Raw genomic sequence first — 15,107 nt, 5'->3', positions numbered from 1 at the left:
CTCTACGAAATGCTCCTGGAGTGGCCAGGATGTGGCTTGCTGTGCACGGAGGAAGCACCCTGTGGAGGAAGGCCTTGGAGTAACTGGGAGGTGGTACTGCAGCACGGGATTGAGTGACAGGACAGGAGCCCGCCTGGACTGGGAGCTGCCCCAGAGCCCAGGAGGACCCACTGACCCGAGAGTTCCTGTCAGGAGGGGAGGACTGCTCCTCATCCCTTTTCCCTTGCCCAAGCCCAGCATGGCCTGGCAAATGTTTTTACACTCCACTGACTGAGGGAAGTTCACTGTGGGCTTTTAGCTTCTGCTCCGGCCCCAACCAGGGATAGCCTGGCTCAACTCCTCTGGGAGCTCACAAGGCCCAGGCCCAGCACAAATCCTGGAGCATAATTGGCATTTATTTATTCAGAAGTAAGTAACTCAAGAGAAATCAAGGGAGACTGGAGTGTACTATGATGCTGCGGTACAAGGAGGGGAGCAGTGACCCACTCCCCCAGGCCTGTTGGGTCCGACAGCATGGAGGGCTCAGAAGTGGCTCGGCAGCTCTGGACTCACTTCAGCAGTGCTTACCTTCACCTCCTGAATCATCTTCGCCACCTCCACCTTAGTTTTCCCTTTGATCGACCTGCCATTGACACCAGTGATCTCATCGCCAGCAGCTACCGTGCCATCCAGGGCTGCAGGGGTATTGTCAAATACCTGGGAAGCACAAGGAGGCAGAGGGGCACAGGGGCAAGTGAGGAGCCACCTAGAAAGCAGCTCGGTTCCTTGCCCCATCCCTGCCAGGTGCCAGTGAGGAAAAGGGGGAACCCCTCGGCAAGCAGAAATGAACGAGCCCAAATTCTTAGAGGGAGGGGATGAGGACAGGATGTAAATTCAAACTGATGAGACGTTCTTTTTTTTTTTTTTGTGGTACTGGGGCTTGAACTCAAGAGCCTCACACTTGCTAGGCAGGTGCTCTACACTTGAGCCACTCTGCCTTTTTTGTGTTGTGTATTTTTGAGAATCTTGCTTTTTGCCCGAGATGACCCTGAACAACTATCTTCCTGATCTCTGCCTCATTAATAGCTAGGATTACAGGTGTGAGCCACCAGAGCCTGGCATGACTTTCCTTTTCTAGTAGCAAACACACCCATCCTCACACACCCACATGAGTGCTTGTTCCTACAATGTCATTTCTTTTTTTCACCCAGTGCCTCGAATTTGCTAGGCAAGCACTACCACCCAAATCATGCCCCTAAGTCCTTTTAGCTTGTTTCTCAGATCAGACCTTGTGCTTTTGCCTCTGCTGGCCTTGGACATTGATCTTCCTACCTTTGCCTCCTGAGTAGCCAGGATTAGAGACATGTACCACCATACTTGCCTTCAATGTCATTTTTCAAATAGGTTCTTCCAACAGTGCTGCTTCAAGCTGACTCAGCACCCCAATGGACCTGTTATCAATTCCTACACCTCAGTGTGGTCCCCGAAGAACAGCCCTGAGCAAGGGCCCCACAATACCTGTGAGCCCTTTTTCTCAAGGTGACCCCTTCAGCAGGATTTACACTCACTAGCTATGAGATTGCATGTGTCCATCAAAGATCAGATGTGTGAGTGGTACTTACAGCACGGGGAAAGCAGGCTCCTCAAGTGTGTGCACAGACATACATACAAACACAAAAGTGTACCCATAAAGAAACCACTAGGAGAGATCCCAAAATTATTACAATGGTTCTGATTCTGTATTCCCTCTACAGTACCTATAGTTTCTAAATTTTCTATAAAAAGCATGTTGAAAGGACACTTCATAATGTTTATAATATTCTAAGGAAAAAAGTGTAATAATTAAGATGAACATTTCTTTCTGCTACCTTCTGGAGTTACACTAAAAATACCATAATGGCAGTGAAAGATGTATAATGAAAACTATAGAACTGGGGACATAGCTCAGTGGTAGAGTGTTTACTCAGCATGCATAAGGCCCTGGGTTCAAGGTTCAATCTCCAGTACTACAAAAAAAGAAAGAAAGAAAGTCATAAAACATTGCTGAAGCTGGGCACCAGTGGCTCATTCCTGTAATCCTAGGTATGCAGGAAGCAGAGATCAAGAGGATCATGGTTCGAAGCCAGACCAGGCAAATAGTTCACGAGACCCTATCTTGAAAAAAACGCTTCACAAAAAAGGGGTGGAGGAGTGGCTCAAGGTGTAGGCCCTGAGTTTAAGCCTCAGTACCACAGGGGGGAAAAAATTGCTGAAATTAAAAGACAGATAAATGGAAAGACATGGATAATAGTTAATCTTAACTGTTGACGTAACTGGATTGAGAACTACCTAGATTAGTAAAGCACACCTCGGGATGTGTTTATCGGTGTGCGTCCAGAAAGGATTAACTAAGGGGCAGAGGACCAGCCTTGAATGTGGGCAACACCATCCCATAGGCACTGGGACCCAGATGAATAAAAGGGACCCTCTCTCTTCTCTTCTGTCTGTCCGCCCATGTGTGTGTGTGTCTCTCTCTCCCTCCCTCCCCCTCTCTCCTTCTGGATGTTGTGATGTGAGCTGCTCCACCATGCCCCCCCCAACATGGATGGAAACCTTTGAAACTCTGTACCAAAATAACTAATTCCTCCCCTTAAGTTGTTCCATTAGGTATTTTTGTCATAGCCCTGAAAGTCTAATGGAGAAAATTGGAATCAGGGGAGTAGCTGACCCCTTGTTGCTGTGAGTGAAGGACCATGCGGTTCTTATGCCTTTGGAACTGGTCTGTGGGAAGAATCTGGAAGTGTGTGGAGATGTGCACTACAGAAGCCCTAGAATGTTGGAAGCTGTTTTTTGTTTTTTGAATTATCATATTACTGTTGTACTGGGGGTACACTGTGACATTTCCAAAAGTGCTTACAATATATCTTAGTTAAATTCATCCCCTCCATCTTTCTCCTTTATCCCCTCATTCCTGGAATAGTTTCAGCAGGTCTCATTTCTCCATTTTCATACATGCGTACATGATATTTCCACCACATTCACCTCCTACCCCCTTTCCTTATATCCTCCCCCCACTGGTACCAACCCCCACACAGTACTTGTCTTGCCTTCCTGTCCTTCGTTTTTGAAAAAAGACATTTTTGTTCAAGATAGCTATACACAGAGTTTCACTGTGACATTTCCATGTATACATGCATTATATCCCAGATCGGTTCATAGCTCAGCTTTAATGGGCTGTTCTGGTGGGAGCTCAGAAGCCCAGAATGCCAACAGTAATGTGGATGGTAAAGGTGTGCTCATTAGGTTTCAGATGGGAATGAGGACTCTGTTGAGACTAAGACTAGAAGCCATTCCTGTTACATTCTAGCAAAGAACTTATCTGCATTTTGTCTGTGCCCTGAGACTTGTAGGAAGCTGAGTTTAAAGGTGATAGACTAATTAAACAGGTGAAGAAATTTCAGCCCAGCATTCAGGTTGTGACATGGGTATTGCTGGCTGCTTTGTCAAGTTTACAGTGAGAACTGTGATCAAAAAGTAGAGCAGAAAGGTTTGAAAAACTTTGAGCTTTCCCAAAAGAGGTGTGTGAGTTAAGATGGAGCAAAGGGAAGTGTATGACTGCTAAAGAGATTAGGGCCACTAAGAACTCCGGAGCGTACTGTTGGATTTCCAGACATACAGAATTCAACACTTGGAGTTGCAGTGGGACAATCACTTAATGTGCAGTACTTTTACATTAAGAATGCAATAGTTATGAGGTCATGGAGGTTTCCACCAGATTTAAAAGGACAGTCTGGGAAACCAGGCAATGTGTGGCAGGAGAGGATTCCTGCAGGCAGCCCCTCAGAGAGTGAAGCAGTGAAGGTGAAGCCAGCATAACGGAGGACCCAGGAAATTAGAGCTTCCAGGAACAGGGAATGTTTGACAAGGAAAGCCATAGGCAATGAACAGTGCCAGCCCAGGAGGGAGGCCACAGGGGCCCAAGCCCCTGTGAAACCAAGAGCCAGTTCACATGGAATCTTAAGGGCTCTTGAATAGCCAAAATAATCTTGAAAACGAAGAACAAGCCAGGCAACGGTGGCTCAAGTGATAGAGCACCTGCCTAGCAAATGCAAGGCCCTGAACCCAAGAACTGAAAAAAAAAAAAAAAAAAAAATCAGCTGGGCACTGGTGGGTCATGTCTATAATCCTAGCTACTTGAGAAGCTGAGATTGGGAGGATTGTGGTTCAAGGCCACCCTGAGGAAATAGTTCATGAGTTCCCCAACTCCAAAATAACCAGAGCAAAATGGACTGGAGGTGTGGCTCAAGTAGTAGAATGCCTGCTTGCTAGTGCAAAGCAGCCCCCACCCCCACCCCCGGCCAAAAAATGAAAAGAAACATGACTTCCTCAAAAAGTAAAACACAGAGCTCTCTCTACTAGAATAAGAGCTCTGCAAGGGTGGGGGCTTTCCTCACTTCTTTATCCCCAAAACCTACTACAGAGCTGGTCAGCACTTGGGAAGGGCTTTCTAAACAAAACAACTGTTGCACTAGTATTAATTAGGTCAAAAAAGGTTAATTATGTTGGGAAGCTAGGATGAGAAGAAGAAAACTAAGTTCACATGTACTGGACTAGGAAAGGTCAGTAGATATTTGCAAGTGACACAGATCAAGAAGAACAGGATACACACCTTGAAAACAGTGGGAACCATGTCAGAAGAAACAGCTAAGGGTACAGCTGGGCTTTGCTATAGATGCAGGCTTTTTATTGCTCCTGATTTGTTAGATACAGACAAAACTAAATTTCAGAAAACAAATTCTATTATTTTATAATCATACTTCATACTAAACAAATCTGGTCCCCAGGTCCCCAACAGTTGGGGAGGGAGAGGTGGCAGAGAGGCTGAGCAGGCACATGACTAGGAGGCCAGGCATGGGGGAGGTCTCCCTAATGCCTTCTGGGGCAGAAGAGGCCAAATCACTCATGAAGGCAACACTCTGGGCAGAGGCAAGATCAGATGATCGTCCCAGAAACTGTGGTGTCCTGATTACCACCAAAGGCTACTCAGTGGGGAGAATCTGAACAGGGTACAACCCAAGTCCTTCCAAGGCTATTGAAAAGTCACTGACTGACCAGCTGCCAAGTAAAAGAGCTCTCATGGTAGGCTTGTTCTGTCTTGTGTCCTAGCTGACAGAATATCACAAGGGTACTTCTTAAGCACAGACCACAAAGTTGCTTTGTTATCACTGGCAGCTGCCAGAAAATAACACCTGCTGCTTAGTGGTGCTTCTTAAGTGCCCGCATTGTGTTATGTCATCCTGTTGCATTTTCACAAGAACCAAAGATGCTATTATTATTTTGGTAGTACTGGAATATGAACTCAGGGCCTCACACTTGATAGGCAGGCACCTTACTACTTTTTTTTTAACCAAGCTATTTTAAAGTCTAACTTTCTAGCACAGAAAACTGAGGCCCCAGAGAGCCTAAAGAACTTGCTAATAAGCAGGGAAGCTTGCATTTGAACTCAGGACACTTGTATTTCATAGTCTTCCCACTTCACATGAGCTAGCACCCAAGGCTGGCAGTTCTGTTGACTCACAAAGACATTCTTCTTGAATGTCCACTATATGCCAGGCACTGCACCTGCACTAACCACAGTGAAAAGGCAAACAGCCACCTGCTTTCACAATGCCAAGAGTCTGGTAGAACAGCCAGATGTAGACTGAGTAACAAGCAACTGATTAAGATGATAAATGCCAAGAAGGCAAAAACCAAGCAAAAATGTCAAAGGAAAATACGACAGCTCTACTCAGAGCACATGGTCGGGAGGGCTTACTGAGGTGACACTTCAAAAATGAGAAGGAGCCAACTTTTTGAGTGGAGAAATGAACCTGCCTCTGTCGTGCCCAAGCAGGGAGGTGTCTCACTCAATCTGGGATCCAGTCCTCACCTCCAAAGTGCCCCATACCTGCACAATATAGAGGCAGGGACAGTACTGCGCCCCTCCTCCAATGCTGATCCCGATCAGGTTCTGTGCGTCCTTCTGCAGGGTCACCTTCCCGGGCACAGTGGGGATGCCGCTAGAAAGAGAAGCAAGTGAGGCTGAATTCCTTCCTAGAGGAAAGACGACTGGAGGGGTGTAGGCCCTGCAATCCCGGAGGGACACCGAAGGCCACACAGCTTTTTCTCCTCCTCACTTGGCCACAAAGACAGTGATTTTTATTTTTTTTATTTAATTTTTTTTTGGGTTTTTTTTTTTTGCAGTACTGGGGTTTGAACTCAGGCCCTACACCTTGAGCCACTCCACCACCCCTTTTTTGTGATTGGTTTTTTTGATAGGGTCTCATGAACTATTTGCCTGGGCTGGCTTCAAACTGCCTTCCTCCTGATCTCTACCTCCTGAGTAGCTATGATTACAGGTGTGAGCCACTGGCACCCAGCTAGTGTATCTTGGTTTTTCTTTTTTTGTTTTTTATTGGTGGGCTTTATTTAGACTCAGGAATTTGCTCTTGCTAAGTGGGTGCTCTACCACTTGAGCCACACCACCAATACTAGAAAGACAATGATTTGTGCTGGGACATGCACAGCTCTTAAGAGTCCCGCAGATGTGGCATCAACCCTAGCGCTGTCATTTACCTGCCATGGGACTTGGGTAAGTCACTTTCTCTGCATCCCAATTTTTTTGTCCATAAAATGGGAAAGAGGTTGCCTTAGAGTTCTTGTAAGAACACACATGGAAAGCTCTAATACCAACCCTGTCCACAACAGGCACTCCATATACATACCCCTTCCCTGCCCTGCCTTCACACTCTAAGATTTAGCCAGGCTCTGTCTTTGTCACCTTCTCAAGCACATGTGGAACATTATGGCCATCTCCTCTGGGAGGAGGAGTCTTCCCTGTTATTCAGCTATCCTCCTGCCATCTTTCAATTACTCAATTGGCTCTCAATTTCCACTACAAATTAGTATTTATTTATGTGCTGTGATAAAAACTCTCATGTAGCTTATTCACTCAAAAATCACTGGCTGACAACCTACTGATTGATGCCCACCACCTTAGGAAGTACAGACACAAAAAGACATGAAATCTAGCCCATGCTATGAGAATATACTTTAATGAGCAGACAAATGTAATTTTTGAAAATCTGTCCTACAAATCATCTGTGCTGGGGAGGGAGATATGTTTATATTTCCATTCATCCTTCAAAACCTGGCTCAACTTCCACCCCCTCTGAGAAGACTTCCAGGACCAACCCGGCAGACACACTGCTCCATCTGCTCTGTGCTCCTTGTCCCTGGATCATGCTATTGGCACTCTCTTTATAACCCTGATTTGCAATTATCTGTTAAACTGTTCGTGGCGTCTTACAGACGATGAGTATCTAGAAGGGCAGGTGCATTTCTGCTTCAGTACACCTGACCTCCCATTGAGAAGCAAGGGTTTGCAGAACCAAGTCCAAGGACATGAAGGACCTGGGGCTCCTGAACTCCTAGGTCTTGTGGGGAACAAAATACTCACAGTTTATCCTCCTCGATGTCATAATCCAGGTCTGCAAACATGGTTCCGAGAGTTGGGGTGAGCTGGCTAACTGTCCAGCTTGGAAGGGGAATGGGGAACTAGATCCGGGAGAGAAAAGAGCATAGAGTGTAGGGAACCGAAGTGCCTCGATGTAGCCCCAAGCTCCACCACTACCCCGTATCTGGGACAGCAGGGCCCTGCTCCCCGTTCTCTGGACTCGGGGAAGGGGAGTCTCTGGATGGAGGGGGTGGGTAGGTGATTCTTACTAGGTACAGGGGAGGACTCCAGGCCAGGGCGATGGACTCAGATCCCAGAGCCCGCCCCACGGGTCTCCAGGCCCTTGGGAGCTGTTTCTGTTGCTCACCGGAAGTCAGTCCCACAGCAGGGCCCAGGCCAGGCTGGCACCTGAACCCACCTGCCGTTCCACCTGGCGGCGGTCGCGACTGTCGCGTCACTTCCGGCAAGACGCGGAAGTCCCGCCTTCCCCCTGGGTATCTGCTCCAATCCCTACAAACAACCCTTTGCTCCCCGCTCCCGGAGAGTCAGAACCAGGAAAGTATTGGTGGAAGCTCGCCGTTCGTGAGAAAAAACTGAAACCAAGGAAATGTCTGAACAGGCTGACAGCACTTAACCCCGCCCTTTGCCCCGTCACTGCCGCCATCTTGAGGAGGGCAGGGTTCTTCCCAGCTTCCTTAGCGGCCCGTTGGGGACCACTCCGGGCCCGGCGGTTGCCGTGGCAACGGAAGCATCTCCGGGCTGGGGTTACCGACAGGCGAAGTTCATTTTCACTACCTTGCCCTAGGAAATGCCTGTGACTCCTCCGTCAGAGCTGGTAGGCTCATCGAAATTCCGGCCCAATCCCAGTTTTGCAGATGAGGAATCTAAGTGGCAGAGAATGGGAATGATTTTGTTCAGAGCCACATCCAGTTGGTATAAGATCCAAATCTCAGCCCCGAGACCCCTACCTCCTATTTCAAGACCCATTGAACGGATGCACTAAACTGGGAGCCATGAGAGGTGCATTCAGTAGGCCTGTTATTAAGAACAGATTGAACTTGGTACATTTCCTTTATATGCCTCAGTTTTCCCATGTGCAAACTAACAGCATTGAGTAGATGCTTTCCGTGGTATTTGGTGAATGATTCCTCACACACCCACCTTCTTCCTTAGTCTAGAGAGCCATTAGGCTTAACAAACACTATCAGTGCTTCCCGGTTGAAGAGTCCAGATCTCATCTCCCCACGAACATCTGCAGCCACTGTTATCGTGTAAAATGGGCTCCTTGGAGGAGGATGGCTCTCCCAGTAGTACGTCCCTGGCAGCCACCTCATCAAGGCAGCATGGGGCCAAGCTTATCTAGCGTCGTTCCCCAGCTGCCCAGGGGACATGCAGAGAGATGATGGTCCACCATCCCTACAGCCTGAGCTGGAAGCCCTCCCACACCCTCCTCAGGGAGCGATTTGAGTCTTGTCAGGTGTGTGGAATGCTACCAAGGCAACAGCCTTCCCCTGTGGTCACTGCAATGCAGTCCAGATGACTTCCACAGAGATTTAGACTCTACCACCTCCCTGTGAGAGGAGAACTACATTGTGCAAGTGGGGAAACTGAGGCCCTGAGAAGCCGCTCCCCTTTTCTTATGGGTAGTCAGTGGCAGGATTTGGGAATGCCAAATCCACAGTTTCCATGTTAAGAATAGTGGCCTTGGGCTGGGGATGTAACTCAGTGATAGAGCACTTACCTACTACGTGCAAGGCCCTGGGTTCAATCTGCAGCACCACAAAAAAAAAAAAAAAAGGTGGCCTCTGAGCCCAGATACTTTAACATGTATTGTGGCTCTTCCCACACCCAAGCCCTGGCTCTGCAATTTTGTAGCTGGGGATCTTAGGCAAGTCACCAGCTGACCCAGCAGTCTCATAACTGTAGAATGAGGGAAATGAGCACACCCCCCCCAGCAGGTATTTGCGTAGGTCGAGATTTGTAAACAATTCATATGGCACAGACGTCTCCAGGACCTCCAATCCCCCAGTCAATTCAGGTCCCTTCTCCCAGTTGAGGACAAAATTCCCATGCCCCAATCCTCCAGGCTCAGCTCTAAACCCCCAATTCCAGGAAGTCTTTCCAGACAGTTCACAAATCTTGCTCCTTCCTCTGAGTTTTAGAGGCAGTTATTTGGATTGTGCATTTGATAATTTTATGTATTACTTTGTGAAACCCCTTCATGGCCTCCCTGAGCCAATTCTGCAGGGCTTACCCTATTACATGCTTGTGCTTTATTTGGGAATGGCTTTTTTCCTCTTTAAAATTGGGGCTTGGAAGCTGGGTGCTGGTGGTGCACACCTGTAATCCTAGCTACTCAGGAGACAGAGATCAGGAGGATTGCAGTTCGAAGCCAGCCCAGACAAATAGTTTGTGAGACCCTATCTCGAAAAACCCTGTCATAAAATATTGGGCTGGTGGAGTGGCTCAAGGTGAAGGCCTTGAGTTCAAGCCTCAGTACTGAAAAAATTGGGGCTTGGAAGTCTGGGGATGTAGCTCTGCAGTAGAGCCCTTGCCTATCATGTGCAAGTCCCAGAGGCTGATCTCCTGTCCTGCAAAAAAGAAAAAAAAAGTCTGAACAAGAATAATTAAAACTGGAGCTTCAGGTTCACATCCTGACAAATGCTTCTCCCTGCCTCTGCCTCCCTCCTTCCTGAGTTCCTTTTCTCTGCTGACTTTATAATCTCTGGTGGTCCCATCTTCCATAGATGCTAGGAATTTATCAACAGGTGTCACTGTGACAAACAAAAAAAATGGATTTCTTTATAATTAATATCTGTTAGTGTGAAAATATCACACTATTGTGGTATTGGGGTTTGAACACAAGCCACTCCACCAGCCCTTTTTTTTTTTTTTTGTGGTGGATTTTTTTTTTTCCGAGATAGAATCTCGAAAACTATTTGCCCAGGCTGACTTCAAACTGCAATCCTCCAGATCTCTGCCTCCCTAGTAGTAGGGTTACAGGCGTTAGCCACCAGCAACTGGCTTTATCACGGGCACTTTATTGTTCTGGTGGAGGGGTCATCAGGATCACCCACACAGCACAAGAACCTGCTCCAAGCCATTTAAGAGGTCAGGTTGGGACCAGAATTTATCTGAAGGGAAAGAGAATTTGGGCACCTTATTCCAGCAGCAAAGTAAGCACTTCTCGTCTTTCCAGATGGACAGGAAGCCCCTGGGGTCAGGAGCCTTGTCCTGCCCTCCTTGGAAATGCCCACAGAGCCTGGCACAATACCTATCTGCAAATGAAATGCTTACAGAAACCACTGTGGCTTTTACAGGAGATGGGACTCTCTGTGGGCCCAGGAGAAGAGGTCTGAGACAAGCAGATGGGGGTCCAGAGGGATGGACATCCCCAGAAAAAGGCGATGAGGGCCTGACCTGGACAGTGGTAATGCCTAGGTTTCCTCCATGCGATAAGAATCAGAGGTTCTGAATGTTGGTTTTGAAAAAAGTGCCCTGTATAGCTATCCTTATCTCAACCAGCAAAAACCCTTGTCCTTTCCTGTTATTGCTTATATTCTCTCTGAACAAAATTAGAAATAAGGGCAAAATAGTTTCTGCTGGGTATTGAGGGGGTGGGGGGGAGAAGGAGGGGGTGGAGTGGGTGGTAAGGGAGGGGGTGGGGGCAGGGGGGAGAAATGAACCAAGCCTTGTATGCACATATGAATAATAAAAGAAAAAGGAAAAAAAAAGAAAAAAGAAAAAAGTACCCTCCAAACCCAGATGCTTTAACACAGACTGTGGCTCACCCAGAGCAGGATGGCCTGGCTCAAATCCGAGTGCCATGGTTTCTGCTGGGGATCCTGGGAGAGATGCCCTTTGTCTCTGAGCCATGGGTGTCTGCAGAGGGATACCCTCCTGAGCCAGTGGCTACAGAGCTCAAGACAAAAGTGGGACCTGTGAAAGTTCTTCGTGAGTGATTCACAAGACACAGGTGTCAGAGGTTTTCATTATTGCTCCCTGGGACAGCTGTGTTGTCCATTCACTTCAGAGGGCCAGGCTGGCAAAACTCAAGTGTGCCTCATCCATTCAGGCCTCCACATCAGACTCATTCAGGAAATGTCCTAATGTAGATTCCTGGGTTCCATCTCAGCCCTTTGGATCCAAAGCTCTGTGGGTGATATCGATGCAGTCTAGGGACCACTATGCCAGAGACCTAGAATACAGTGTCTGCACACTCGGCTGCCAGCAATCCCTGCCAAAGGGCTTCCCCATCCCCAAGAGCCAGGAGGTTGTGTGGGCCCAGAGGGGCCTCTGCTGAGGCCCCAGGCCAGGGTAGGTTTCCTGGGGGAAGGGAGGTCCCTGCTGAATCCAGCCAGAGTGCTGTGGTGCTCAGGCCTAGAGGAAGGGAGTGTGCAAAGGCTTCTGGAGTACAAAGTCCCTGTTTGACCAGACAGACTGACAGCGGGGACAATGACTGGCATAGTGAGGCAGCTGTGCAAGTCCTGTGAGACCACAGGGTGAACCGCACCCCTGCCAGTGTCCCTGGTAGGAGGGGTCAGCAGAGGGACGGATAGGGTTCCTTCCTCAAGGATGGTAGGATTCTGAGAGTCGAAACTGGGGTGAGGGCTGGTGGAGTGGCTCAAGTGGTAGAGCGCCAGCCTAGTAAGTGTGAAGCCCTGAGTTCAAACCCCAGTGCTGCCCTAAAACGAAACCAAACCAAATATTTCTTTACATCTGCTATGGGAAATTTTTAAGGAACGATTTGTCCTAAAAAAAAAAAAAAAGAAAGAAAGAAAAAAAGGAACTGGGGTGAGGACAGCCTGGGACAGAACTCAGTCAGGTCCTTTCTCCTAGCTTGCTTCCCTTCCTCCCTCTCGAAAGCAGCTGCTTAACCATCTGTCCAGATAAGCAGTGAGCTCTTACCTGCCTGTCTCACTGAAAGCTGTGTAGGGCTGCTAGAATGGCTCAAGCTGTAGAGCACCCGCCTAGCAAGCACAATGGTCCTAAGTTCAAACCCCAGTATCACCAAAAAACAAGGACTTAGGGCTTCAACATGAATTCTGCCAGGCATCGGTGGCTCACACCTGTAATCCTAGCTACTCAGGAGGCAGAGATCTGGAGGGTCGTGGTTCAAAGCCAGCCCAGGCAAATAGTTCTCAAGACCCTATCTTGAAAAAAATCCATCACAACAAAGGGCTGGTGGAGTGGCTCAAGGTGTAGGCCCTGATTTCAAGCCCCAGTTCCACAAAAAAAAATTTTAAAAAGGGAAGGAAGGGAGGGAGGGAGGAAGGAAGGAAGGAAGGAAGGAAGGATGGAAGGAAGGAAGGAAGGAAGGAAGGAAGGAAGGAAGGAAGGAAGGAAGGAAGGAAGGAAGGAAGGAAGGAAGGAAGGAAGGAAGTTGTGTGACCCTGGGCAAGTTCCAACCCCTCTCTGGGTCTGGATTCCTCAAAGGATCCCAGGATCAGATTCAATCAACAGCTGGTTCCCCAGGACACACATTTTTCCTGAGGAAGTGCTGCCGCCTGGTGGCCATTGGGACGAATACTTCCTGGGGGCACTAGAACAGCCACTTTGCCTGCCAGTTCAGTCACTACCTGCAGACTCACAGCTATGGGAGTTTTTGTATTACGAAATTCATGAATGATGGGTGAAGCTAGTCATGTACATGCAGGGATGTGCCTGACCCTCCGCCCCTTGGTCACTGCTGTCATCCAAGGCAAGGCCAGCAGTGCTTACTCTGACCTGCCATCAGGCATCAAAAGCCACTGTAAAGGTCAAGTAGCCAGGCATGGACCAGACTCACTCACTCCTTCATTAATTCATTCAATAAACATTTATTAAGCTCCTATAAAGTTCAGCAACAAGAACACAGCAGGGAAGGAGACAAGAAGAGGAGGGCAAGAGACCAGTGCACAAGGAAATGACTTGTTCTAGCCAGCCACAGGCATTGGAGATACTGTGACAGGGTGCTGGGGTGGGGAAAATGATAGGACTGTGGCCATCATTGGAGACACTTGTGTGAGTCCAGCTTACAAAGACCTGGGCAGTGTCCCTGTAGCAAGTGTACACCAATACCTTTGTGGGAGGGTGCCATGGGAAGGGGTACAGAGGCCAGCAGAGCCAACATGTGCTCCCGTTACTCCCTGTTACATGGAGGTGTGCGGTGGGGTCATGCATGTGTTGTTGGCTTGTTGACCACCCTCTTGTTCGCCTCCCTCCATACTGCAAGCTCCCTAAAGGCAGGAGCCTGACCTGTTGAGCTCACTCCTCTATTCCCAACACCTAGCACAGTGCATAGCATGTGGTACCGTGCTAACGTGTGGCAGTTGCAGCAATGAATAACTGTCATGGAGAGGAGGCCAGGTGGGGGTCAGACATAGTGGGGTCCTCAGTGCCAGAACCAGGACCCCGGACTCATCTGCCTGGCACCAGGAACTCTAGCAGGAGAAAGCAGTCACGTCTGCATTTGTCTGGAGACCGTTGGCTACACAAGCAGACTGGGAGCCATGGAGGCTCACTGGGCTATGTCCCCTCCCCGCAACCTGACACAAGTGGGAGAACATGACCCAGATGCTGCACAACGGGGGAGCTGGGCTGGGGAGGCAGAAAGGGACCCTGGCTCAAGGACCGGATTCCCTGGGGACAGGAAAGTGTCCCCAATGGGGTGGGGCATCTGTGGGTACATGCTGGGGAGGGGGGTTAGTGAGGCATTTTCCCCCTTCCAGAATCCCATTCCTAGCTTCTGCTGAGCCCTGCCCCCTCATCCCCACCCACCCACATCCCCGCCCTCACCCCTTCTGCCTCAGCCAGAGGTGGGATATGGGCCTCCCAGGAGCTCAGCGTCCCTCCAAGAGCCCCCTAAGCAACTCTATTCCTGGCTCAGCATGGCATGCAATGGGCTGACCTCTGACCCTCCCTGTCCTCCTGCCCCCTAGCACTCTGCCCTGTGGGTTAGGTCAGTGATGAAAGCTGCTAGGAGCCCAGGGGGGCGGGGAGGAGAGACACAGTGCTTGATTGTTCCCACCCTGCTAAAGAGGCTTGAGCCTTCGCCCTCCCCCACCTCTCTCTGGTTCTCAAAATCCAGTGGGAAGTTACAACCCACACAGAGACCTGGTAGGACCCCACTTTGGAAAAAACCTAGGACCAGAGCCAGAAGACATTGGTGTCTGCCCCTCTCTGAGCCTCAGTGACCTCGAGTGTAAATGGGGGAGATGGGATGCTTAGAACCCAGGGAGGCTCTGAGGGCAACTCGTGCAGACATATGACACATATGCTGTCCCTCCCTCCTCTGTGCCCCACCTGCAGTATGCACAGAGGCTCTGTGGTCCCGCTCAGCAGGGGGCACCCTAGCTGGCCTGGACTAGAGCTCCAGGGTAAGACTTGGCACTTGGCTGGCAAGGCCCTTGCTCCTCTGCAGGGTCTCATGATGCTTGGTGCTTGGCTTTTTCGCTGGCTTTCAGAAGCAGCTGGACGAGCTCCACCAAAACCCTTGTGGGGGCTTCTATCAGGATCCAACTAATCTAGCTGAATTTGGGAAGAATAACATCTCCATGTTGAATGCTCCCTGTTTTGGGTCTTTTCTTTTACTTCATTTTAAGGAAGAACTCAAGCGTGCAAAATTAGAAGAAAATCCAAAGCCAGACTTCATCAACGACCCTCATACCACTCT

At 49.0% G+C, this 15,107-nt stretch overlaps 2 protein-coding genes across 6 annotated transcripts in view; both read right to left on the bottom strand.

The window, feature by feature from the left end:
• Positions 1-15,107, bottom strand: part of Pick1 (protein interacting with PRKCA 1) — a 77,533-nt gene that overhangs the window by 11,271 nt on the left and 51,155 nt on the right. Inside the window, exons 2-5 of one of the 5 annotated variants that reach the window (XM_074084462.1) lie at positions 8,249-8,337; positions 7,457-7,554; positions 5,906-6,017; positions 568-696 (exon numbers count right to left, since the gene is read on the bottom strand). In XM_074084462.1, the coding sequence (XP_073940563.1) occupies positions 568-696; positions 5,906-6,017; positions 7,457-7,497 (282 nt within the window). In that variant the 5' untranslated portion in view covers positions 7,498-7,554; positions 8,249-8,337. Of the gene's footprint in view, positions 1-567; positions 697-5,905; positions 6,018-7,456; positions 7,555-7,722; positions 8,009-8,248; positions 8,338-15,107 lie in introns of those variants that run through there. The other 4 variants (XM_020173600.2, XM_074084463.1, XM_020173582.2 and 1 more) reach the window with 4 other exon arrangements.
• The window catches only part of Polr2f (RNA polymerase II, I and III subunit F), an 83,609-nt gene continuing 76,409 nt past the window's right edge, over positions 7,908-15,107 (bottom strand). Inside the window, exons 7-8 of the mRNA XM_074084464.1 lie at positions 8,249-8,337; positions 7,908-8,046 (exon numbers count right to left, since the gene is read on the bottom strand). Coding sequence (XP_073940565.1) covers positions 7,908-8,046; positions 8,249-8,337 — 228 coding nt within the window. The remainder of the gene's footprint in view (positions 8,047-8,248; positions 8,338-15,107) is intronic.

Source organism: Castor canadensis, chromosome 8 (assembly GCF_047511655.1).
Source record: "Castor canadensis chromosome 8, mCasCan1.hap1v2, whole genome shotgun sequence".
NCBI classification, from domain to species: domain Eukaryota; kingdom Metazoa; phylum Chordata; class Mammalia; order Rodentia; family Castoridae; genus Castor; species Castor canadensis.
The sequence above is the reverse complement of the archived record's forward strand: the minus strand, read 5'-3'. Positions and strand labels throughout refer to the sequence as shown.